Consider the following 25,822-nt stretch of genomic DNA (forward strand, 5'->3'; position numbering starts at 1 on the left):
AGGAGACGAGGATGTGAAGAGTCAAGAAAATACAATTGTGCATTCACTGACTGTATCAAAGAAACACACTAACATCTATTTGGATTTTGGGATTTTGTATTTTGTTTATTCACTAAAGTCTTTGAAAACGCAGACTACAATTTCTGTATATAAACTGTACACAAACGCAAGGCACTATACAGCACATTCAAATAAATCACTTTTTTCCCCCCATAAAGAATTCCATGCCTTTAAAAATACAACCATTTACATTTCTCAGGTACCTGTGAAGCTGAGACATCATTATGACAGCCCCAGGTACCAGACCAGAGAATGCGAATCAAAAAAAGGTACATACTTGGCATGTTAACACCTTTTGAGACATCGTAGACAAGAAAAAAAAAATCTCCTACTGATAGAGATACTACACAGAACTTTCAAGTTGAATACATTTTTACATACATTGACATATTTTGCCTTCAGAAAGTATTCAGCCCCTTGACTTTTTCCACATTTTGTTGTGTTACAGCCGGAATTTAAAATTGATTACATTTAGATTTATTTTTGTCCCTGGCCTACACACAATACCCCATAATGTCAAAGTGAAATTATGCATTTCAAAATGTTTGTCGAATTTTTACACATTTTTGTAAAGTATTCTCAGGGGTGTATTTCTGTATTTCATTTGAAAATCACTGTCATTGTGCAGTATTGTGTGTAGATGGGTGAGAACAATATCTATTTTATAGATTTTGAATTCAGGCTATAACACAACAAAATGTGGAATAAGTCATGAATACTTTCTGAATCTGTAAATACACATTCTATGAAAGACTTCACAAACACCACCAAGCCAGAGACCACAGCGGTGTGTCTGACGATATCATTGATGATGTCAATGGTATAGAGTTCTGTCGGCCATCTTCATTTTTCTATGTGTAAAACCCTGATGAAGGCTACGGGCCGTTTTAAACAATAAAGCAGCATTTTTAACAACTTCCACTGTCCTCCCAGAGTTGCTGACTGTCCTCTTCAACTCACATGGCAGGAGTGGTGACATAGCAAGTGCTTCTAGGAAACGAAGTACAGTATGAAACACAGAGACAGAAAGAGAGACAGAGACACAGCGAGAGCAGGTCCTGCTTGTACAGTTCCTGATAAGCCACTGAAAAAAAATGTGCTAAGCAGGATTTTCAATTTCCTACATAGTTACATAATTAAAAAGGTAAAAACATGATGCTAGCACACCTTAGCAGTTCCCCCAACCCAGCCTCTGTCCTCTTCTCCCACTTATCGTCCCTGAGAGTGTGTTCAGCAGAGGAGGCTGGTGAGGGGAGGACGCTCATAATAATGACTGGAACGGAGTGAATGAAATTGTATCAAACTCTTGTAAAAACCCATGTGTTTGATAGGGTTCCATTGATTCCATTCCACCCAAACCATGATCCCATCTTCCGATTTAAAGTGCTGCCAGCTACCAGCGGTGTTCAGTCACACCGCTGGGAAGGGCTGGATGGGTGACACCGCCTGCCTACATCGGTCTCTGTGTCCTCCTCTCTCCACAACCAACCTGATGAATGGAAAAACGTGGGCCAAAACGTGTTGGACTTAACAATAAAGAAGCATTTTATCAACTTCCACTGTCCTCCAAGAGTTCTTCTCTCCACAACCATCGTCAGGTTAACTTACACTAAAACAGTCCTTTAGCCTTCTTTAAGTTGACTTGCTTCCACCCTGGTAATCCTTCGTACTCCTCTCTTTTCATGTCCAACGCTTTCTGCGTGGGGAGAAGATTAATACAATGAGAGATGGAGTGAGGTGGTACATTTTAACATAGCACTGTTTTGAGTTCGGACAATGTCAATTTTTTTTGTTATCAGTTTGTGGTCCCACCAGAGTTCCAAGTTCAAAGTGAAATACAGTTTACACAGAAGTAGTTATATTTGTGAGTCCATGCCAAAAAGACAGAAGTGATCCACAGTGTTCCTCATCGCTGTGGAGAAAGAAAAGACAGGTGGAGGTGTGGAGGGGTAGAGGAGCGGCGCAGGTGGAGAGAGAGAGAGAGCGAAAGAGAGAGGGGCAAGCAGGACAGCCCAGAGGAAGAGAGGAGTGAGTCAGCTCAGTGAGGATGCTGTATCCTTGAGGAAGAACAGTCAGATCATTCTCATGGTCCTCAGCCCAAACAACTCACCTTCTCTGAATCCCCTAGAACCCAGCCTGAAAGGCAAGAGGAGTTAGCTTGGACTCTAGATCCTGGGTATTAGTCAGTTTATTACAGTGCTGTGAGACGTCAATTGTCACGCCTATTCCTGCTTCCTCCCTGTCGCTCGACGTCACCGGTAACCACCGGCCCTGACAACTATTAATACACACACACACACACACACACAACCTGTTCCCCATCATTAAGCACACCTGGTCGTCATTACCTCCGTGATTACTCCCCCTTTCATTTAGCCCTCAGATGACAGTCATTAGGTAGTATTGTTTTCTCTCACGTTCTGTACGCCTCTCATGTTTGTTCATCCGCATTGTTTCTTTATTAATCTCACCTTCTGCACCTGCTTCCTGACTCCCAGCGTATATGTTACATCAATAGCCAGGGAGCGTAAAGTAATGATGGTAAGATAATCACATCAATGACATCAATGATATTCACTGTGATCTAAAATGTCAAACTGATCCTAGATCAGTGCTCTGAGGTGCATTATGCATACAGCCCCTGGTCTCTCTCTTATTGGCCGACTGATCCTAGATCAGTGCTCTGAGATGCATTATGCATACAGGCCCTGGTCTCGCTCTCATTGGCCAAGCATCTCTCTAGCCTATCCTATTGGTCAGACTGTGTGGGGAGTGGAGCTGACACCCAGGGAGAGAACTAATTTCTTGAGTACAGAGAGAGCTCCGACGTTGGACCCCACTCTGTGTAGGTGTTGAATTCTGTAAATAGAGATAAACACACAGGGAGGGAGATGGCCTCTCTTTTGTTGAATGGTGAGAGAGAAGAGAAGTGCTTTTAAGAAATTGAGATTCTCCATTGAAAGTGCTTTTAGTCCAGGACCAGGCCTAACAATGGTCTGGAAAACCAACTCATTAAACCTGAAATCAAGGTATCCTATTCTCACAGGGTGTGTTGGAACTGAATGGCCATTGATCAGTGGGTGTGGTCTCACCTCGAAGTCCTCGTCTGATAGGTAGAGCTCCAGGCGGAGGGGGTCGACGCCCTCAGGAAGTGGGCATGCCAACAGATTAGCCAGGGGATAGGTGTTTTGGCACAGCCTGGCCAGCACATCTTCCACCAGAATGATCTGGTTACACACCTCCACCTCCTGACACAGAGACAAATCAACTCAAATAGTCCCAAAAAGGAGGATGATGTTTGGATGTGTGTGTGTGTGAGCGTTACGCTTAATGTGTGTGTAGCTGTGTGGGTTAATAAATCAAATCACATTTTAATTGGTCACATACACATTCAGTGCCTTCGGAATGTATGTATTCAGACCCCTTGACTTTTCCACATTTTGTTATGTTACAGCCTTAATCTAAAAATTAGTAAATCAACATTTTTCCTAAGCAATCTACACACAATACCCCATAATGACAAAAATAGGTTTTTAGAAATGTTTTCAAATTTATAAAACATTTAAAAAAACAGAAATACCTTATTTACATAAGTATTCAGACCCTTTGCTATGAGACTCGGGATGAGCTCAGGTGCATCCTGTTTCCATTGATCATCCTTGAGATGTTTCTACAACTTGATTGGAGTCCACCTGTGGTAAATTCAATTGATTGGACAGGATTTGGAAAGGTACACACCTGTCTATATAAGGTCCCACAGTTGACAGTGCATGCCAGAGCAAAAACATTAACATTTTACATTTACGTCATTTAGCAGACGCTCTTATCCAGAGCGACTTACAAAAACCAAGCCATGAGGTCAAAGGAATTGTCCGTAAAGCTTCGAGACAAGATTGTGTCAAGGTACAGATCTGGGGAAGGGTCCCAAAAAAATGTCTGCAGCATTGAAGGTCCAAGATCTCAGTGGCCTCCATTATTCTTAAATGGAAGAAGTTTGGAACCACCAAGACTCTTCCTAGAGCTGGCCGCCCGGCCAAATTGAGCAATTGGGGGAGAAGGGCCTTGGTCAGGGAGGTGACCAAGAACCCGATGGTGACTCTGACAGAGCTCTAGAGTTCCTCTGTGGAAATGGGAGAATCTTCCAAAAGGTCAACCATCTCTGCAGCAATCTACCAATCAGGCCTTTATGGTAGAGTGGACAGAAGGAAGCCTCTCCTCAGTAAAAGGCACATGACAGCCCGCTTGGAGTTTGCCAAAAGGCACCTAAAGAAACAAGATTCTCTGGTCTGATGAAACCAAGATTGAACTCTTTAGCCTGAATGTCAAGCGTCACGTCTGGAGGAAACCTGGTACCATCAATATGGTGAAGCATAGTGGTGGCAGCATCATGCTGTGGAGATGTTTTTCAGCGGCAGGGACTGGGAGACTAGTCAGGATCGAGGAAAAGATGAACGGAGCAAACTAGAGAGAGATCCTTGATGAAAACCTGCTCCAGAGTACTCAGAACCTCAGACTGGGGCAAAGGTTCACCTTCCAACAGGACAACGACTAAGTACACAGCAAAGACAACGCAGGAGTGGCTTCGGGACAAGTCTCTGAATGTCCTTGAGTGGCCCTGAACTTGAATCCGATCAAGCATCTCTGGAAAGACTTGAAAATAGCTGTGCAGCGACGCTCCCCATCCAACCTGACAGCGCTTGAGAGGATCTGCAGAGAAGAGTGGGAGAAACTCTCCAAATACAGTTGTGCCAAGCTTGTAATATTTCTAAAAACCTGTTTTTGCTTCGTTATTATGGGGTATTGTGTGTAGATTGATGAGTGGAAAAAACTATTTAATCAATTTTAGAATAAGGCTGTAAAGTAACAACATGTGGAAAAAGTCAAGAGATCTGAATACTTTCCAAATTCATTGTAGCTGTGTGGACTAGCGTAGCTGTGTGGGCTAGCGTAGCTGTGTGGGCTAGCGTAGCTGTGTGGGCTAGCGTAGTCTAAATGTTTGCCAGGGGTAAGCTGAGCCAATGGCCATGTGGTAAATTGAGCCAACGGCCACCATACCACATACAAATTGTGATTACATTTTGTTACAGAGCAGACAGCATCATGTCCCATGTATAATGTAAAACAAGCAGGGGTCTAGCCCCCTCTTGAGGTTCTTGAGAGAGCAGCCAAGGAAGTGACAGAAGGGAAGAAGTCCATTCGAGCAGCAACAAGGGATGAAAAATAGACTGAATGACACTGAAGAGGGACATTGAGTAAAAACATTATTAGCATGTACCTGCATGAACCTAACGATTTATGACGTTATTCTGGTGATTTAGGGTTTATTTAGTCCTCTAGGGAAACATATAAATGACAGAGAAGCTGCATGTATCTAATTATAGACAAGTTGACTAATAAATAGCCTACCAAAATGTCAGAAATTATAAGCAGAAACGTATCTAAAGCAGGCAAAAGAAAATCCTGCACCCCATGCCAAAAAAAATAAAAAAATCAATCCATCGTCTGATTGTAGCCTGTAGCGCATTTTCTATATTAGTGGGTTAGGATTGGGTGTGGACCTCAGATATTCACTTTATCACATATAAATCAGGCCGTTGCGGATGGGTTATTAGCAATTCCGGGCAGGTGAACAAACCCACGCACCATTACAAGAGACAAGCTATGTTGACATGAATTGTAAATTACTTCCAGGTACACACAGCATCCGGAAATGTATGTATACTGAACAAAAATATAAAACGCAACATGCAACAATTTCAAAGATTTTACAGAGTTAAGGTTCATATAAGGATATCAGCCAAATGAAATAAATGTATTAGGCCCTAATCTATGGATTTCACATGACCGGGCAGGGGCGCAGCCAACTGGGGAGCCAGGCCCAGCCAAACAGAATGAGTTTTTCCCCAACCAAAGGCCTTTATTACAGACAGAAACACTCCTCAGTTTCATCAGCTGTCATGGTGGCTGGTCTCAGACAATCCCGCAGGTGAAGAAGCCAGATGTTGAGGTCCTGGGCTGGCGTGGTTACACGTGGTCTGTGGTTGTGGGGCCGGTTGGACGTACTGCCAAATTCTATAAAACGATGTTGGAGGGGCTTATGGTAGAGAAATTAAACAAATTCTCTGGCAACAGCTCTGGTTGACATTCCTGCAGTCAGCATGCCAATTGCACGCTCCTGCAAAACTTGAGACATCTGTGGCCAGGGGCGCCATATGGGGGAGATTCTAAGGGCCTGTGACTGACAGGGGCCCTAAATTATTAAAACATTAGATCATTTTTTTTTAAATATTAAATTATTAACCTATCATCATCATCATCATTAATATTTTATTTACAATATACTAATAAAACTAACTTTCTTTTTCTTTTCTTGTTTTTGGCAAAAAGTAAACATCCAGAGAGCCTCTGTATTGCCCAACCTCCCCCCCTCTATTTACATTAAATGGTTCGGTCCTGCCACCAAACCAGGCGTGAATGGTACTTGCTAGCAGTGAATTGTGAGTGAGAAGTGCCGGTGGAGCATCATGTCTCAGCTTCCTAAAGAAAAATCTGGCTTCCAAAAACTAAAAGAAAGAAAAGAAAGACAGGCGAGAGAAAAGGGCGACGGTGTGTCACCCAATTTTTCACAAAGGAAGGTGGGTGTAGTCCGTGAGTGGTGGAAATTAACCTGTTAATGTAGCTTAGTCTATAGAGAAATAGTCTACTTTTGCTCCCCTAACATTAGTTTTTTAATATCTTCACAGAAAATTCTGAGTGTTGACATTTCGCTGCTCTTTTAATCGACATTTAATCAACGCAGGCAAAATTTTAGCAAGCTATTCATACTAAATCAGTTGTCCCTGTCTGGTGCCAGGCCCAACAGATGCAGCTTCAGGCTCAGCAGCCCCGTCTCCCCATCCCCATCCCCCTGAACCAGCCCCGTCTCCCCATCCCCATGCCCATCCCCCTGAACCAGCCCCGTCTCCCCATGCCCATCCCCCTGAACCAGCCCCGTCTCCCCATGCCCATCCCCCTGAACCAGCCCCGTCTCCCCATCCCCCTGAACCAGCCCCGTCTCCCCATCCCCCTGAACCAGCCCCGTCTCCCCATGCCCCTGAACCAGCCCCGTCTCCCCATGCCCCTGAACCAGCCCCGTCTCCCCATCCCCCTGAACCAGCCCCGTCTCCCCATCCCCCTGAACCAGCCCCGTCTCCCCATCCCCCTGAACCAGCCCCGTCTCCCCATCCCCCTGAACCAGCCCCGTCTCCCCATCCCCCTGAACCAGCCCCGTCTCCCCATCCCCCTGAACCAGCCCCGTCTCCCCATCCCCCTGAACCAGTCCCGTCTCCCCATCCCCCTGAACCAGTCCCGTCTCCCCATAGCCCTGAACCAGTCCCGTCTCCCCATAGCCCTGAACCAGTCCCGTCTCCCCATCCCCATAGCCCTGAACCAGTCCCGTCTCCCCATCCCCATAGCCCTGAACCAGCCCCGTCTCCCCATAGCCCTGAACCAGTCCCGTCTCCCCATAGACCTGAACCAGTCCCGTCTCCCCATCCCCATAGCCCTGAACCAGTCCCGTCTCCCCATCCCCCTAGCCCTGAACCAGCCCCGTCTCCCCATCCCCCTAGCCCTGAACCAGCCCCGTCTCCCCATCCCCCTACCCCTGAACCAGCCCCGTCTCCCCATCCCCCTACCCCTGAACCAGCCCCGTCTCCCCATCCCCCTACCCCTGAACCAGCCCCGTCTCCCCCATCCCCCTACCCCTGAACCAGCCCCGTCTCCCCATCCCCCTACCCCTGAACCAGCCCCGTCTCCCCATCCCCCTACCCCTGAACCAGCCCCGTCTCCCCATCCCCCATACCCCTGAACCAGCCCGTCTCCCCATCCCCATAGCCCTGAACCAGCCCCGTCTCCCCATCCCCATAGCCCTGAACCAGCCCCGTCTCCCCATCCCCATAGCCCTGAACCAGCCCTGTCTCCCCATCCCCATCCCCTGAACCAGCCCCGTCTCCCCATCCCCCTGAACCAGCCCCGTCTCCCCATCCCCCTGAACCAGCCCCGTCTCCCCATCCCCCTGAACCAGCCCCGTCTCCCCATCCCCCTGAACCAGCCCCGTCTCCCCATCCCCCTGAACCAGCCCCGTCTCCCCATCCCCCTGAACCAGCCCCGTCTCCCCATCCCCCTGAACCAGCCCCGTCTCCCCATCCCCCTGAACCAGCCCCGTCTCCCCATCCCCCTGAACCAGCCCCGTCTCCCCATCCCCCTGAACCAGTCCCGTCTCCCCATAGCCCTGAACCAGTCCCGTCTCCCCATAGCCCTGAACCAGTCCTGTCTCCCCATCCCCATAGCCCTGAACCAGTCCCGTCTCCCCATCCCCATAGCCCTGAACCAGTCCCGTCTCCCCATCCCCATAGCCCTGAACCAGTCCCGTCTCCCCATCCCCATAGCCCTGAACCAGTCCCGTCTCCCCATCCCCATAGCCCTGAACCAGCCCCGTCTCCCCATCCCCCTACCCCTGAACCAGCCCCGTCTCCCCATACCCCTGAACCAGCCCTGTCTCCCCATACCCCTGAACCAGCCCCGTCTCCCCATCCCCCTACCCCTGAACCAGCCCCGTCTCCCCATCCCCCTACCCCTGAACCAGCCCCGTCTCCCCATCCCCCTACCCCTGAACCAGCCCCGTCTCCCCATCCCCATACCCCTGAACCAGCCCCGTCTCCCCATCCCCATAGCCCTGAACCAGCCCTACTCCCCATAGCCCTGAACCAGCCCTGTCTCCCCATCCCCATCCCCTGAACCAGCCCTGTCTCCCCATCCCCTGAACCAGCCCTGTCTCCCCATCCCCTGAACCAGCCCTGTCTCCCCATCCCCTGAACCAGCCCTGTCTCCCCATACCCCTGAACCAGCCCTGTCTCCCCATACCCCTGAACCAGCCCTGTCTCCCCATACCCCTGAACCAGCCCTGTCTCCCCATACCCCTGAACCAGCCCTGTCTCCCCATACCCCTGAACCAGCCCTACTCCCCATACCCCTGAACCAGCCCTACTCCCCATACCCCTGAACCAGCCCTACTCCCCATACCCCTGAACCAGCCCTACACCCCATACCCCTGAACCAGCCCTACTCCCCATACCCCTGAACCAGCCCTACTCCCCATACCCCTGAACCAGCCCTACTCCCCATACCCCTGAACCAGCCCTACTCCCCATACCCCTGAACCAGCCCTACTCCCCATACCCCTGAACCAGCCCTACTCCCCATACCCCTGAACCAGCCCTACTCCCCATACCCCTGAACCAGCCCTACTCCCCATACCCCTGAACCAGCCCTACTCCCCATACCCCTGAACCAGCCCTACTCCCAACTGAAGAAGGAGGTGAGCAGCATTGTGTTGGATGACATGTCAGTTGGCATAATTGCAGGTACTGCAATGAGGATAGGAATGTGATTCTCCAGTCAGGAAAAATCTCACTTGACACAGAGGCAACCAATATCAGAGCCTTAAAGGAAGAGATGCAGGCTCTTAGATATGGAAAGGAGTCTCTCCTGTCTGAGGCAACACTGATTGCTATGCAAATGGTTGTTGCAACTCAATTTAGCAAGAAACACAGCCGCCAGAGGAAAAGGAAGAGATTCCATGATGAGACCTCTGAAGAGGAGACAGCTCAGGACAGTGCAGCAGCGGTGTTTGGGAACACAGAGGAAAAGGAAGAGATTCCATGATGAGACCTGTCAAGAGGAGACAGCTCAGGACAGTGCAGCAGCGGTGTTTGGGAACACAGAGGAAAAGGAAGAGATTCCATGATGAGACCTCTGAAGAGGAGACAGCTCAGGACAGTGCAGCAGCAGTGTTTCAGAACACAGTGTTTTTTACTGCTATGGACAACATCATAAGTGACTTGGACACTAGGTTCCACACCACTGCAAAAAATTGTAGAATCATTTTCTGCTGTTCTGAAAGTTGGGCAGATTAGTGAGGATAAAGTCCCTTCTGTGTGTCAACCACTGATCATGAAGTATTCCAGAGATCTTACACCTGAGTTTCATAATGAAGTAAGACACCTGAACACTGTATATGCTGCCACTTTACCCCCTAACTTCTCCCCTCGGTCTCCTGAATGCAATTTGTACAATGCAGCTGCAAAGCCTTTTCGGAGAAGTGTGCAATGCTTTACATATATTTTCCACACTGCCTGTGACTGTTGCTGGTGGCAAAAGAGCTTTCAGAAAACTAAAAAAACTGATAAAAAAAATATATATTTGAGGTCCACTATGTCCCAGGACAGACTTTGCAGTCTTGCCATGCTGTACATTGAAAGTCAGTTAGCTAGAAAGCTGGACTTCAAAGACCTGATCAGTGACTTTGCTAGCAAGAAGGCTCGGCGCTGGGCTCTTGGTGAGTAAGACTGAGCAAGGGCCAGTGATAACTGTTAAATGGCATGGCTATGGATATTGGATCACTAACACACGATGCCCACAGGCTGAGAACAAGATATATCTCAAAGTAATGGCTGGATTGACATAACATTTGTTGTGCACAATCAAGACCCGAAGTGGAAGAAACCTATTGATTTGGTGACCACTTGACCTTTCCTCTAGCGCCACCATCAGGCCTTTTCATTTCCATTTTGTTTTCCATTTCCACTTTTACAGCTGTTATTTTCTGGTTGGTATGTATACTAAGTTCAACAATCTGCTGCTGATTTGATTATTTTGTTTGTTATATCATTCTATATAGATGATACATGTTAATTTAATTGAACAGGTTAAGTTATATTTATTTTAAGTTAATCATTAATGTTAAGAGAATTTTCCATTCAAGAATTTACCATTCAAATTACATTTAGACTGTAAAAGATGGCCTTTAGCACATTTCTTATAGAGGGTATCAGTCTTGCATCAAACAGTGAATTCCACTGTATGCAGAATGTTGCATGCATGTCTGCACAGTGTTATATTTTCACAGCTCACTGTCAGTAAATATCTCACAGTAAATATTGGACTACAAGAGAGTTGCAAGCCTGCAAAGTAGAGTTATTTAAAGATTTGAATGGTTCGATTGGGTTCTGGAGGTGTGTGGTTACAGTAATTGGGCAGAGTTGGTGTGGCCTGTGGTGGTGGGGCCCAATGTGATATCTTTTTATGGGGCCCAAAATCCCTGGCGGCGCCCTTGTCTGTGGCATTGTGTTGTGTGACAAAACTGTACATTTTAGAGTGACGTTTTATTGTTCCCAGCACAAAGTGCACCTGTGTAATGATCCTGCTGTTTAATCAGCTTCTTGATATGCCACACATGTCAGGTGGATGGATTATTTTGGCAAAGGAGAAATGCCCACTAACAGGGATGTAAACAAATTTGTGCACAAAATTTGAGAGAAATAAGCTTTATATGCAAATGGAACATTTCTGGGATCTTTTATTTCAGCTCATGAAACATGGGATCAACACTTTACATGTTGTGTTTATATTTTTGTTTAGTATAGATAGCTTTGTTAGAAAGAATACTATGTTTCCCTTGATGTAGTGATGCTGGAAGTAAAAATTGTCTCAGCTTATCCAACTCTCCCTTATGGTCAGAGTGTGTCTGTGTATGTGTATAAGGGTTGGCAGATCAGTGTAGTGAATAACTCACCCTCTCAGTGATCTCTGCAATGTCCTCTCTGTGCTCCCAGCTTGGGAACACGTTGGTGAAGGTGAGAGGCTCCAGACCAGCATGGATCAGATACGACTTCTGAGGCTTATTCTCATTATTCACTGCGGGAGGAAGTCAGCAAGTTTTGCAACACATCCTAACTAGAGACATGCCCTTAGTGAAAAGGTCTGTGGGTGCAGGGTTCAAAGGGCATATAAACTGGAAAAGGAAAACTTGCACTTAATAAAACAGTCTCTAAGATGTAATGCTCTTGAAAAGATAAACATCAAGCACCTAATCTTAACTGAGAGAGGCCAGAGATGATAACATCATCAGGTATGCTACCTTTGCAGTACTGCAGCACCGTTTCCATGGCACACTTCCTGTCCATGTCCCATCTTATCCTGGCAGAGCCGGGATTCTCGCTGTCCTGGGGCCACCAGCCCTGCCACAGGTACACCTCATGGAAGTTATCCACCAGGAACAGAGCTATACAGGAAGAGGAAGTTCTCAGAGCAGCCATTTTGTACACCAACATTCCAACAGACAGGACATCTCCTTAATGCTGAGTGCCAAGCAGAGAGGCTTATACACTCACCAGGCTGGGAGGCTCGGTACAGGTCTTTACAGATGTAATGTATTACTATGGTATAATAGGACTCACCAGGCTGGGAGGCTCAGTACAGGTCTTTACAGATGTATTACTATGGTATAATAGGACTCACCAGGCTGGGAGGCTCAGTACAGGTCTTTACAGATGTATTACTATGGTATAATAGGACTCGCCAGGCTGGGAGGCTCATTACAGGTCTTTACAGATGTATTACTATGGTATAATAGGACTCACCAGGCTGGGAGGCTCATTACAGGTCTTTACAGATGTATTACTATGGTATAATAGGACTCGCCAGGCTGGGAGGCTCAGTACAGGTCTTTACAGATGTATTACTATGGTATAATAGGACTCGCCAGGCTGGGAGGCTCAGTACAGGTCTTTACAGATGTATTACTATGGTATAATAGGACTCGCCAGGCTGGGAGGCTCATTACAGGTCTTTACAGATGTAATGTATTACTATGGTATAATAGGACTCGCCAGGCTGGGAGGCTCAGTACAGGTCCTTACAGGTGTAATGTATTACTATGGTATAATAGGACTCGCCAGGCTGGGAGGCTCAGTACAGGTCTTTACAGATGTAATGTATTACTATGGTATAATAGGACTCGCCAGGCTGGGAGGCTCAGTACAGGTCCTTACAGGTGTAATGTATTACTATGGTATAATAGGACTCACCAGGCTGGGAGGCTCGGTACAGGTCCTCCTGTAGGAAGGGCAGAGAGCCAACCATGTCTGGAGCTCTGGAGGGGTGGAAGAACTCTGTAGCCACAAACTCCCCTGAAGAACTGCTCAGCTTGAACAGCCGAGGGGTGAAGTTGAATTTACCCGGATCTAAAACAAGAAAATTCATGCTCAGTTTTAACATGTACCTAAACCCGGATAATCAGTTTGCCATATTGTTAAGTGTTATTTCAGTGTGTGTGTAACAGTACTATACCTTGCAGCATACAATCGTAGGCTTTCCGGTCTTTACTCCCTACAGCATCCCAGAATCCTGTGGGCTCTGATCCCTCATCACACTCTGTAATGGTCACCTTACTGCTGCTGTGGAGCCCCGCCTCCAATGGACATCTAAAAGACAGCAGCCATGCGTCACATCATAGCTACATTATACCAGTCGTCCCAAATGGCACCCTATTCCCCATATAGTGCACTACTTTAGACTACAGCCCTATAGGCCCTGGTCAAAAGTAGTGCTTTATATAGGGAACAGGGTGCCATTTGGGACAGAGATATACCGTATTACACATTTCATTACACAAGAGTTTTTCCTGGTCAGCATAGTACATGGTCAGGAAAGATCACTAGTCCCTGGTCAAAAGTAGTGCACTATTTAGGCAACAGGGAGCCATTTGAGAAGCAGACTCACTGTTCTTTAATCCTCTGAGCTGCGGTGAGGCCCACCAGCCGTGTGTGTTGCTGGGCCTTACAGCCGTGCCACAGGTAAATGAGGGCCTTGTTGACGTTGAGGAGGATCATGGAGCTCCTGGAGCGAAGGCTGCTGCAGTGACTGACCACTTCCAGTAGGTGTCCCTCTACAGGGACCTCCCCCCGCACGCAGTACAGACGCCACTCAGCTAGAAGAAGATGAAGAGGCGCGTGGTCAGTATGACACACACACAGGTCGTGTTCCCTTGCTCATGCTTTTTATTACAGCAACCGTTCCGTCGGGCACCAGATTGATATAATGTGGTTAGCTGATATGTAAAACACCTATCCAGGCATTGTAAAACCTGGTATGCATCAGCAATGTAGTCGCTCAGGAACACACTCGTACACACTACTGTCCTGATCACAGATACCAGTGGTGGCAGCTGAGAGAAGGACAGGTCATAGTAACGGCTGGAATGGAATGAATGGAACTCAATGGGAACTTCCATTAATTCCATTCCAACCATTAGAATGAGCCAGTCTTCTGATTTAAAGTGACACCAGCCACCACTGGTACAGAAGACGGGATAGATCCTTCCTTACTCTGTGTGTTCTCCTCTTCCTCCTCTCTCTTCCCACCGTGTATAATCATCCCCCCGTTGAAACACTGCAGGAAACAAGGAGGCTCTTTCCCCTGCTGTACCTGGACCTGTCAGGGACAGCGACGGGGACACGGCTCATACATGACATATTCATCTAAGGCAGCTCTCAGATCAGTGACTGTAGATGCGTGTATACATGAAATTAGGCTGCATCTCAAACACCCTGTTCCCTATATAGTGCACTCTGGTATGGTAGTGCACTGTATAGGGAATAGGGTGCTATTTAAGACACAGCCTTAGTATTTAGGGTGGACAGTACCTGGGCCCCTCTCTCCTCCTCCAGCTCCACTGTCGTCAGTGCTGACGTTCCCTTCTCTCTCACGGTGGAGTTCCGTCCCTGCCAGAAGAAGTAGCAGCACTGTTCTTCCACCAGGCCTGTGCTCCTCAGCTCTGGGTTCTGCCTCCTGACAACTGCTGCGCTCACCATGTACTTCCACTTCACAACATACGCGTCTCCCTCATGGAACTGGCCTATACTCTGCTGGGGCAGCCGGCTGGGATAAAAACAATACAAATAATTCATTGGATATCTACAGCACTCCGTACGGGAAGGGTTGCAAAAGTCTGGTTACTTTCCCAAAATTCACATGCTTTCCAGAAATCCCTGTTGGAGGATTTCCTGATTGCAGAAATATTCCAACCAGGATTTCTGGAAAACCTGGGAATTTTGAGAAAGTTTCCAGAATGTTGCAACCTTAGTAAAGGGGGAGATAATGACCTGTAGTCAAACTCCAGGATGTGCCAGACATTTACAGACACTGTGCTGATCTCTAGAGTCCTCATCCTGTCCTCTCCTTCTACAGAGCCGTGGCCTCGGCCAACGTTCATCCCATCCAACACCGTGCTGACAGCTGTCTGGAGTACAGGAAGCATCAACACTGCATCATACGGCCTGCACACGCACCCTGGCGAATCCTGGGGGTGGAGAGAAAGTGGGAGAGAGAGAGAGGGAGGGGGATGGAGAGAGAGAGAGGGAGGGGGATGGAGAGAGAGAGAGGGAGGGGGATGGAGAGAGAAAGAGAGAGAGAGAGAGAGAGGGATGGAGAGAGAGAGAGAGAGGGATGGAGAGAGAGAGAGAGGGATGAGAGAGAGAGGGATGGAGAGAGAGAGAGAGGAGAGAGAGAGAGAGAGAGAGAGAGAGAGAGAGAGAGGAGAGAGAGAGAGAGAGAGGGATGGAGAGACAGAGAGGGATGGAGAGACAGAGAGGGGGATGGAGAGAGAGAGAGAGAGAGAGAGAGAGAGGGATGGAGAGAGAGAGAGAGGGAGGGGGATGGAGAGAGAGAGAGAGAGAATCATTCAGAAAACTAGGGTCATGGGGTCTGATGAAAACATAACAAATAACGAAATATGTGTAAAAGGAAGAGAGGGAAAGAAAAAGAAAGAGATGGAGAAAGAACGAGAGAGAGAGAAATAGAGAGAGAGTCAAGAGGACATACCTTCTGCTCAGTGACTTGTTGGTTGCTATTCTTTGGTTGTGGTTTCTTAGTGTCTGTCCAGTCCAGAAACTTCTCTTTGAACAGGATTGTCTCATTGTGTTGTGTCAGCCTGCCGAATATGGCCCAGTCAGGACGCCCCTGGCCCTTCCTGTGGACACACACACACACACACACACAGTAAGAGAAAGTGAGAGCAGACTTTAGCACAGGACCTATAGACGTTATAAACCCCTCTAGGACAAACTGTCCCTGAGGGATGAATTGACTGGGTGGTGGAGAGAGTGTGTATGTGCAGGTGCGCGCGTACACACACATCAACACACACACACACACATCAACGTTGCGTTGATGTGTGTGCGCGCGCGTTGATGTGTGTGTGTTGATGTGTGTGTGTGTGCGCGCGTGTTGATGCGTGTGTGTGTGCGTGTGTGTTGGTAGCCTACCAGGGTATGCGTGCGTTACATCCTCCAGGGTCCAGAGGATTGATGTCACAGCAGGTGTAGTCAAAGGTTCCATTCCACAGGTGTTTGGCCAGCTGGAAGGCTACTTTCCTCTGGGCCAGAGTCACCTCCTTACCATGCCAGACATACACCTCACTGCCAAAGTCAAACACCAGCACCTGCAAGGGGGGGCACACAGTGGAGATACGGGACCAAAATAACACACACCCTGTGGACCAGGGGCCATAATATGTGTCAGACATCTCAGAATAGGATCAGCTGCTAGTCCTAGTGCTGACCTAGGATCAGGTCCTCCCCTGTCCATGTAATCTTAATCATTGTGATCTAAAAGGCTAAACTGATCCTAGATCAGCTCTCCTACTATGAGTTGTCTGCTATATGTGGTTCCTGATGAGTCCAGTACCTCTTTGGATTCCAGTAGTGTGCTGCGTGGAACCTTCCCCCACTGGTCATCATCGGGAACCAGTTTATCATCCAGCAGACGGAAGATACAGTTAGTCTCCACGATGGCACTCTCAAACAGCTCATCTTCCTCCAGTGGTCCCGCAGCTGACACACACACACCAAAAATATCAAGAATAATCTACAACGGTGGCATAAAACATGAAGATAAAGGCTTCAGATTACATGTAGCTAAACCTTTTAAAATGAACAAAGTCCCAATTCTCCACCCATTTACCAAAGTGTGCACACTTGCCGTCATGATTTAACAATGGTGGAAACGCCCTCAAGCCAGTGATTCCACTAATGCGTTTAGATCAATGACAGGAAGTGTACAAGTGCAACATTTTCGGAAAAGGGTTGAGAATTGAGACGCAGCCATGGACACTACTGCTACTTACACTGGTAGGTCTGCTGTCCTCTCAGGGTCTTCCAGAACTCTGTGGCTGCATGGTTCTGGGGGTTGACCCCCTCCTCAATGGTCTGAATCTGGCTCGCTCTGCAGCCCAGGTCCCTGTTGGTCTGGATACACGTGGCCAGCTCAGAGGCCTACAGTACGAGACACACACACAAACACAGAGAAAATGTCATTAACCTGAAATACACACGTCAATATCATAAATACAGTAGAATAGAAATCGTGTCAGCCTTGTAAGGGGATTAGGCTTTAGATTTACTTGCAATGACTACAGCCTCGTAATTACCAGACTCATTGTTGTAGGAGGTTACAATGTCAGAACCTACTTGGTGTGTTCTACCAGCAGTACTGTACGTTGTAATGATGAGTCATCATTCATCTTGACAGATCAAGGGTCTCCATACTGTAGTTCAATGTCTTCCTAATGATACCCTAGTTGATACCAGTTAAATACTAGAGCTAGTGAAATAAATACAAGGACTGAGAAAAACTAAGTAGCCTGGACCAATCAAGCTAAGTAGCCTGGACCAATCAAGCTAAGTAGCCTGGACCAATCAAGCTAAGTAGCCTGGACCAATCAAGCTAAGTAGCCTGGACCAATCAAGCTAAGTAGCCTGGACCAATCAAGCTAAGTAGCCTGGACCAATCAAGCTAAGTAGCCTGGACCAATCAATCTACAGTCTGTTTGAAACTGTCTACTGTACACAAACAGGACACTTTTCATGGGGAATAAGAGCTGCTGTAGGAACAGATGGCACAGCTCTCTGCTCCAATGAGAGAGCAGAACATCTCAACAGTATGTGGCTGAGCCCCTAAATGGCTCCCTATTCCCGATAAACTGCATTACTTTTGACCAGGGCCAATAGAGCGAACGCCTATCAAAGACATTATGGCTACTTCAATACAGCTACTTCAATATGGTCACTTGAGGAGACAAGCTATAAAGTAACATAAGGAGTCATTTAAAAATCCCATCCAAAATAACTTATTAAACATCAGCCTTATTAAACATCAGCCTGCTCCAAAAGTTTTTAACCACAAATTCCATCTAGCCCAACCCCAGGGGAATAAGATTATCAAACAAGACATTTTCTTAATCCTGAAAGTCATTATTAAACGCTGACGCAGTCTGGCACAGGGAGACTGGGAAAGACATTATTAAACGCTGACGCAGTCTGGCACAGGGAGACTGGGAAAGACATTATTAAACGCTGACGCAGTCTGGCACAGGGAGACTGGGACTCACTATGGATTTCACCAAAGCCAGACACACACACAGCGGGGGACTCACTTTGGCTTTCTCTACAACGTTAGCAAACTCTCCCATCCAGACAAAACAGTGCTGAGGAGTAACCAACAGGAAACAGTCTCCACTGTTCAGGGCTGAGGCTCTGGGCTCCACTAGTCTGGTCTGAACGTGACGGCGGCCTGGGTGATAGAGAGAGAGAAGAGTGAGGCTACAGATAACATTTTTAAAAGTGTTTTTTGTTGGATAGGATAGAGACAGCGAGAAACTATATGAGAAGAGTGACCTGACGGCTCCCTGGGTGATAAATTTAGGTTTATTTGAACATGTTGGTACATATTCAGAAATACACATAACTATATCATACTGTATAAAACATAAGTAAAAAGAAATGATCTGCCTAAATATATGGCTAGTGCATCATCAATAAGGCAAACATAAACTGGCATAGCAGCAAGTCAATAAACGGGCATAGCAAATGTCTGAGTGTCATATGCTTAGCTAGACAGTACTGAGAGAGACTTGGTAATTTCTTCAAACAATCATCTTTATTTAATATCGATTAATTATTGCAATAATGAGACCGTCAGCCCACCAGTCTTGACTGACTGTTAGGCTGAGAGTCTAGCCTTTACAGACGATGCACAGTTTTTATATAGCTGATACCAAGATTGCTTAGTCAGTCATTTCTAACCTTCCCATAAGCCCCCTTGGTTATCTACACAGGATGGTATTTTACTTAGTTTCCCAGATGCCAGGAAGATGAGACAATGAGCCATTGTTCTCAACTCTTCCAGGCTCTCTCTATCTCGAGTCACACACACCACATCTTGTCTATAGAATGCCAGCTTTTAATCACCAACATCAATCAATTGTCAGCTTCAAGCTATCTCTAGTAGAACCCATGTCCTCAACACCCAGACTAGCTGCAGCATTAGCAGGACAGACATATCTTGCAGTTTGTTATGTAAATAATTGTTACATATCCAACAAATAAAGTGAATACATAATTTTTCCCCTCACAACAGTAATTGCCAAGAATGACCTCTGGTCAGTTTAGTCTCCTGTTCTTGGCTGGATTAGTTTAGTCTGCTGTTCTTGGCTGGATTAGTTTAGTCTGTGTGTGTGTGTGTGTGTGTGTGTGTGTGTGTGTGTGTGTGTGTGTGTGTGTGTGTGTGTGTGTGTGTCTCTCTCTGTGTGTCTGTGTGCGCGCAAAAGTTTTAGGCAGGTGTGAAAAAATGCTGTAAAGTAAGAATGCTTTCAAAAATAGACAGGTTAATAGATTATATGGGCTGGCCTAAATGCAAAGTGAGTGAACAGAACAAAAATCTACATCAAATCCATATTTGGTGTGACCACCCTTTGTCTTCAAAACAGCATCAATTCTTCTAGGTACACTTGCACACAGTTTGAAGGAACTCGGCAGGTAGGTTGGCACAATCATCTTGGAGAACTAACCACAGTTTTTCGGTGTATTTACACAGCCTCTTCATGTAATCCCAGACAGACTCGATGATGTTGAGATCAGGGTTCTGTGGGGGCCAAACCATCACTTCCAGGACTCCTTGATCTTCTTTACGCTGAAGATCATTCTTAATGACTTTTGCTGTATGCTTGGGGTTGTTGTCATGCTGCAGAATACATTTGGGGCCAATCAGATGCCTCCCTGATGGTATTGCATGATGGATAAGTATCTGCCTGTACTTCTCAGCATTGAGGAGACCATTAATTCTGACCAAATCACCAACTCCATTTGCAGAAATGCAGCCCCAACCTTGCAAGGAACCTCCACCATGCTTCACTGTTGCCTGCAGACACTCATTCATGTTCCGCTCTCCAGCCCGTCGGCAAACAAACTGCCTTCTGCTACAGACAAATATTTCAAATGTTGACTCATCAGTCCAGAGCACTTGCTGCCATTTTTATGCACCCCAGTTCCTGTGTTTTCGTGCATAGTTGTCGTTTGGCCTTGTTTCCACGTTGGAGGTATGGCTTTTTGGCCGCAAATTTTCCATGAAGGCTTCTGACCAGACTTCTCCAGACAGTAGATGGGTGTACCAGGGTCCCACAGTTTTCTGCCAATTCTGAACTGCTGGACATCTTCCGATTGCGAAGGGAAGTAAGCATGATGGTCTTTCATCTGCTGCAGTAAGTTTCCTTGGCCGACCACTGCGTCTACGGTCCTCAACGTTGCCCGTTTCTCTGTGCTTCTTCAAAAGAGCTTGGACAGCACATCTGGAAACACCTGTCTGACTTGACATTTCTGCCTGGGAGAGACCTTGCTGATGCAGTTTAACTACCTTGTGTCTTGTTGCTGTGCTCGGTATTGCCATGGTGTATGACTTTTGACAGTAAACTGTCTTCAGCAACCTCACCTTGTTAGCTGAGTTTGGCTTTTCCTCACCCAGTTTTATTCCTCCTACACAGCTGTTTCTGTTAATGACTGTGTTTCAACCTACATATTTAATTGATGATCATTAGCACCTGTTTGGTATAATCATACTCCTGACTATAGGCCTACAAAATCCCTGACTTTGTGTAAGTGTACCTAGAAGAATTGATGCTGTTTTGAAGGCAAAGGGTGGTCACACCAAATATGGATTTGATGTAGATTTTTATTCTGTTCACTCACTTTGCATTTAGTTAATTGATAAATATAAACTATTAACATGTCTATTTTTGAAAGCATTCTTACTTTACAGCATTTTTTTCACACCTGCCTAAAACTTTTGCACAGTACTGTATGCATGTGTGTAAACTACATGTTTTAACTATCCCGCCATGACGCTCTTTCTCTTTTCAACTCTAATCCAAAAACCTAGGGAATATGCTCACTCTAAAATGTCCTGTTTAGCTTTCACTATGACATTGAGCAACCTCAATGTCAACATCCTGATTTTGAACTGATAGCTTGCCCCAAAACCAAAGTTGGTTAGACGTTTTAAAGTGGACCTCAAAAATGGCGATTAGTACATATCCCACACTATCTATATGCCTCTTCGTCAAATGAATGGGAAAGATACTATAGACACATACAGTAACTTTCACAAAATTCATAGGTTTTCCAGAAATCCTGGAAGATTCCTGGAATAAAATGGAATCTTTCAACCAGTATTTCTGAAAATGTTATAACCTTACTATGGGCAGATAAGTAGCGCAGTAGGAATCTCACCTTTGACCTGCATCAACATGAGGTTCTTGTAGGGCACAGCGCTGTTGTTGGACATCTGCTCGGAGATGTTGACGCTCCTCAGACTCACGTTGTTTAAGTTCTCCTTACTGGCCAGCCCAGCATCTGAGTACATCTGAGTACTAGTATTCACTAAAACACACAGGAGGAGGGCTCGTATTCACTAAAACACACAGGAGGACTCGCATTCACTAAAACACACAGGAGGAGGACTCGCATTCACTAAAACACACAGGAGGAGGACTCGCATTCACTAAATCACACAGGAGGAGGACTAAAACACACAGGAGGAGGACTCGCATTCACTAAAACAAACAGGAGGAGGACTCGTATTCACTAAATCACACAGGCGGATGAGTGAGCAGTGAGTGCAAATATTACGGGTGCACACACAGATTCTGTGCTTAGGTAAAACTTCCTAAATATAAATGTACTCCTACAACACACTTACGCTCCTATGACAGTAGCATAATATTTTAATATAAAAGGTCTCGAATACATGTAACACACATACATGTAATATATACACACACACACTCACACTTCTCATCCTTCATCCTCTTGCTCTCTATGAGGCCGATGTTGAGTCTCTGCTCAGTGTACTCGTGTCTGATGTCCTCCCTGGCCGCCAGCATCTTCAGAGGGTTCTTAGACGACTGGACGTTCCTAGACGGTCTCACTGCCCGTTTGTGCTGCGCTAAGGCTGAGGTCAACCTGGATAGGGAAAAAGGCGAAAGAGACGGGGCGAGGGACAGAGGGAGAGAGAGAGAGCAGGATAGAGAGAGAGCGGGACAGAGAGAAAGCGGGACAGAGAGGGAGAGACAGAGAGGGCATGTAGATGTAGTAAAACTCCATGCATTGTAACTACACCCAATGCCATATGTCTTCTCTGACCAAAGATTTTCCTGATTCCAGAAATATTCCAACCAGAATTTCGCAACCCTAGAGCAAATACTTCATTATTGGTGAAATCGTTATGCTTACTTTGGTGCCTGAGTGCCAAAGATGGCATCAAAGTCATCGTCGATCTCGATCCTGCTGGGCATGCATGGGAAGTCAGCCACGTGACGGTAGAACTTGGAGAAGATCTCATCGTCCATCCTCATCACCTCCTTCACAGCCTTCTCTGTCACTGTCAGAGTGGTCTCCTGAAGATCTGTCACTGATAGAAACACAAAAGGTCAAATTCCTACTGGAACAGACTACTGGAACAGACTACTGGATTAACTGTATAGCTTCCTTCCTCACAAGCTACACTGGTATTCCATATTTGATCTCGTCTCCAAAACACACTCTTGAAAAACCCTTAGCCGGATACGCCACTGAAAAGCTAGCAACTCGATGGCGTGGGTAAAGACAACTGAAAAATGTCAGCCCCAACCTCTACTGTTCAGACGTCCCAAAAAGGTCTCCAATTTATCCAGCTTTTTATCCGACTAAGTTCATCTCTGGTCTGGCTTCGATTTCTGGTGGATTAGACAACAGAGTTGTATTCATGATAGATACAGTGAGGTCATGTTGTGAGTGTACGTTTCAAAGAAATGTGACTAGGGATGCAAAATTCCGGTAGCTTTCACAAAATCTCAGTTGGAAGATTCCTTGATTCAGGATGGAAAAAGCAGGAAATCCATGAATCCTACAACCAAGATTTCTGGGAAAACCTGGGAAATTTAGGAAAGTGATTGAAATTTTGCAATTCTACATTACATCCTTCGTGGACTGTATGACTGACCCTCCTGAGGTTTGTACCCAGTCACACTGCTCTTGAGTTTGGTGGAGACAGGAGACAGGATAGGGCTGATGGCTGAGGAAGAGGCTGTCAGACCTGCAAACACAAACACACACACAAACTGAGAGGACAGAATAACCTAACTGGGTTGCCTTCTTTTAACACCACACAGCTAACAGTGATATATTTAAGCGTTAAGGCACGAGGGGGTGTGGTATATGGCCAATATACCATGGCTAAGGACTGTTCTTAAGCATGACGCAAAGCGGAGTGCCTGGATATAGCCCTTAGCCATGGTATATTGGCCATATAACACACCCCCTCGTGCCTTATTGCTTAAATATATCACTGTTAGCTGTGATATATCTACCAACGTAATTAGAGTAGTCAAAAATAAAGGTTTTGTCATACCCATGGTATACGGTCTGATATACCATGGCTGTCAGCCAATCAGCATTCAGTGCTCAAACCAACCAGTTTATAATATGCTTCAATAACTAGTAAGCCAATTCAAAATCATACCTTCAGAGGTCAACAAATTCACCAGTTATTATTTGCTAATGAAATTAAAGAACTACATTTCCCCCCAAGCTCACAGGGTCAACCAGTCAACATTCTCATCAAATACAAAGGAATGGCCCCCCGAGTGGTGCATGGGTCTAAGGCATGGCATCGCAGTGCTAGCTGTGCCACTAGAGATTCTGGGTTCGAGTCCAGGCTCTGTCGCAGTTGGCTGCGACCGGGAGACCCATGGGGCGGCGCACAATTGGCCCAGCGCCGTCCGGGTTAGGGGAGGGTTTGGCCGGCAGGGATGTTCCTGTCCCATCACGCACTAGCGACTCATGTGGCGTGCCGGGCACAATACACGTTGACACGGTCGCCAAGTGTACAACGCTTTCTCCGACACAATGATGCGGCTGGCTTCTGGGTTAAGTGGGCATTATGTCAAGAAGCAATGCGGCTTGGTTGGGTTGTGTTGTGTTGTGTTTCGGAGGATGCACGGCTCTCGACCGTCGCCTCTCCCGAGTCTGTACGAAGTTGCAGTGATGAGACAAGACTAACTACCAATTGGATACAATGAAATTGGGGAGAAAAAAAGTGAGTGGACAGTAAATGATCAGACAAATGGACCATCCGTGCTCTAACCTTTCTTGACCATGCGTTCGGTCACAGTGTACTGGGTGGAGTCGTTGGCCACGCCCTTACCTTTAGACTCCCAGGCCTCCTCCCTTGTAGAGATCTGCTTCCTCTCCTCTACGGACATCTGAGCCTGGATCTCCATCTCCTTTCCCATCCTCTGAACACACAGTTACACACACAGTTACATATACTGTTACACACACAGTTACATACACTACCATTTGGGGTCACTTAGAAATGTCCTTGTTTTCCATGAAAACATACATGAAATGAGTTGCAAAATAAATAAAAAATGTAGTCAAGACGTTGACAAGGTTATAAATAATGATTTTTAATTGAAATAATAATTGTGTCTATCAAACTTTGCTTTCGTCAAAGAATCCCCCATTTGCATCAATTACAGCCTTGCGGACCTTTGGCATTCTAGTTGTCAATTGGTTGACGTAATCTGAAGAGATTTCGCCCCATGCTTCCTGAAGCACCTCCCACAAGTTGAATTGTCTTGATGGGCACTTCTTATGTACCATACGGTCAAGCTGCTCCCACAACAGCTCAATAGGGTTGAGATCCGGTGACTGTGCTGGCCACTCCATTATAGACAGAATACCAGCTGACTGCTTCTTCCCTAAATAGTTATTGCATAGTTTAGAGCTGTGCTTTGGGTTATTGTCCTGTTGTAGGAGGAAATTGGCTCCAATTAAGCGCCGTCCACAGGGTATGGCATTGCAAAATGGAGTGATAGTCTTCCTTCTTCAAGATCCCTTTTACCCTGTACAAATCACCCACTTTACCACCACCAAAGCACCCTCAGATCGTCACATTGCCTCCACCATGCTTGACAGACGGCGTCAAGCACTCTTCCAGCATCTTTTCATTTTTTCTGCGTCTCACAAATGTTCTTCTTTGTGATCCGAACACCTCAAACTTAGATTTGTCAGTCCATAACACCTTTTTCAATCTTCCTCTGTCCAGTGTCTGTGTTCTTATGCCCATCTTAATCTTTTCTTTTTATTGGCCAGTCTGAGATATGGCTTTTTCTTTGCAACTCTGCCTAGAAGGCCAGCATCTCGGAGTCGCCTCTTCACTGTTGACGTTGAGATTGGTGTTTTGCGGGTACTATTTAATAATGAAGCTGCCAGTTGAGGACTTGTGAGGTGTCTGTTTCTCAAACTAGACACTCTAATGTACTTGTCCTCTTGCTCAGTTGTGCACCGGGGCCTCCCACTCCTCTTTCTATTCTGGTTAGAGACAGTTTGCGCTGTTCTGTGAAGGGATTAGTACACAGCGTTGTACGAGATCTTCAGTTTCTTGGCAATTTCTCGCATTGGAATAGCCTTCATTTCTCAGAACAAGAATAGAATTATGAGTATCAGAAGTTCTTTGTTTCTGGCCATTTTGAGCCTGTAATCAAACCCACAAATGCTGATGCTCCAGATAC

General features: G+C 46.4%; 1 protein-coding gene across 11 annotated transcripts in view; it reads right to left on the reverse strand.

The window, feature by feature from the left end:
• Positions 1-678: 678 nt before the first annotated feature.
• Positions 679-25,822, reverse strand: part of LOC115157482 (supervillin) — a 97,035-nt gene continuing 71,891 nt past the window's right edge. For 7 of the 11 annotated variants that reach the window (XM_029705775.1, XM_029705776.1, XM_029705768.1 and 4 more), the window contains 20 exons: positions 24,451-24,541; positions 23,248-23,340; positions 22,500-22,677; positions 22,057-22,229; positions 21,498-21,647; positions 18,371-18,507; positions 17,063-17,210; positions 16,624-16,769; positions 16,203-16,378; positions 15,760-15,907; positions 15,042-15,238; positions 14,583-14,817; positions 14,265-14,370; positions 13,660-13,867; positions 13,228-13,361; positions 12,966-13,121; positions 12,017-12,160; positions 11,672-11,793; positions 3,153-3,308; positions 680-1,756 (listed from right to left, as the gene is read on the reverse strand). In XM_029705775.1, the coding sequence (XP_029561635.1) occupies positions 1,670-1,756; positions 3,153-3,308; positions 11,672-11,793; positions 12,017-12,160; positions 12,966-13,121; positions 13,228-13,361; positions 13,660-13,867; positions 14,265-14,370; positions 14,583-14,817; positions 15,042-15,238; positions 15,760-15,907; positions 16,203-16,378; positions 16,624-16,769; positions 17,063-17,210; positions 18,371-18,507; positions 21,498-21,647; positions 22,057-22,229; positions 22,500-22,677; positions 23,248-23,340; positions 24,451-24,541 (2,985 nt within the window). In that variant the 3' untranslated portion in view covers positions 680-1,669. Of the gene's footprint in view, positions 1,757-3,152; positions 3,309-11,671; positions 11,794-12,016; positions 12,161-12,965; positions 13,122-13,227; positions 13,362-13,659; positions 13,868-14,264; positions 14,371-14,582; positions 14,818-15,041; positions 15,239-15,759; positions 15,908-16,202; positions 16,379-16,623; positions 16,770-17,062; positions 17,211-18,370; positions 18,508-21,497; positions 21,648-22,056; positions 22,230-22,499; positions 22,678-23,247; positions 23,341-24,450; positions 24,542-25,822 lie in introns of all 11 variants that reach the window. The other 4 variants (XM_029705767.1, XM_029705769.1, XM_029705778.1 and 1 more) reach the window with 4 other exon arrangements.

This window comes from Salmo trutta, chromosome 21, assembly GCF_901001165.1.
Source record: "Salmo trutta chromosome 21, fSalTru1.1, whole genome shotgun sequence".
Lineage (NCBI taxonomy): Eukaryota > Metazoa > Chordata > Actinopteri > Salmoniformes > Salmonidae > Salmo > Salmo trutta.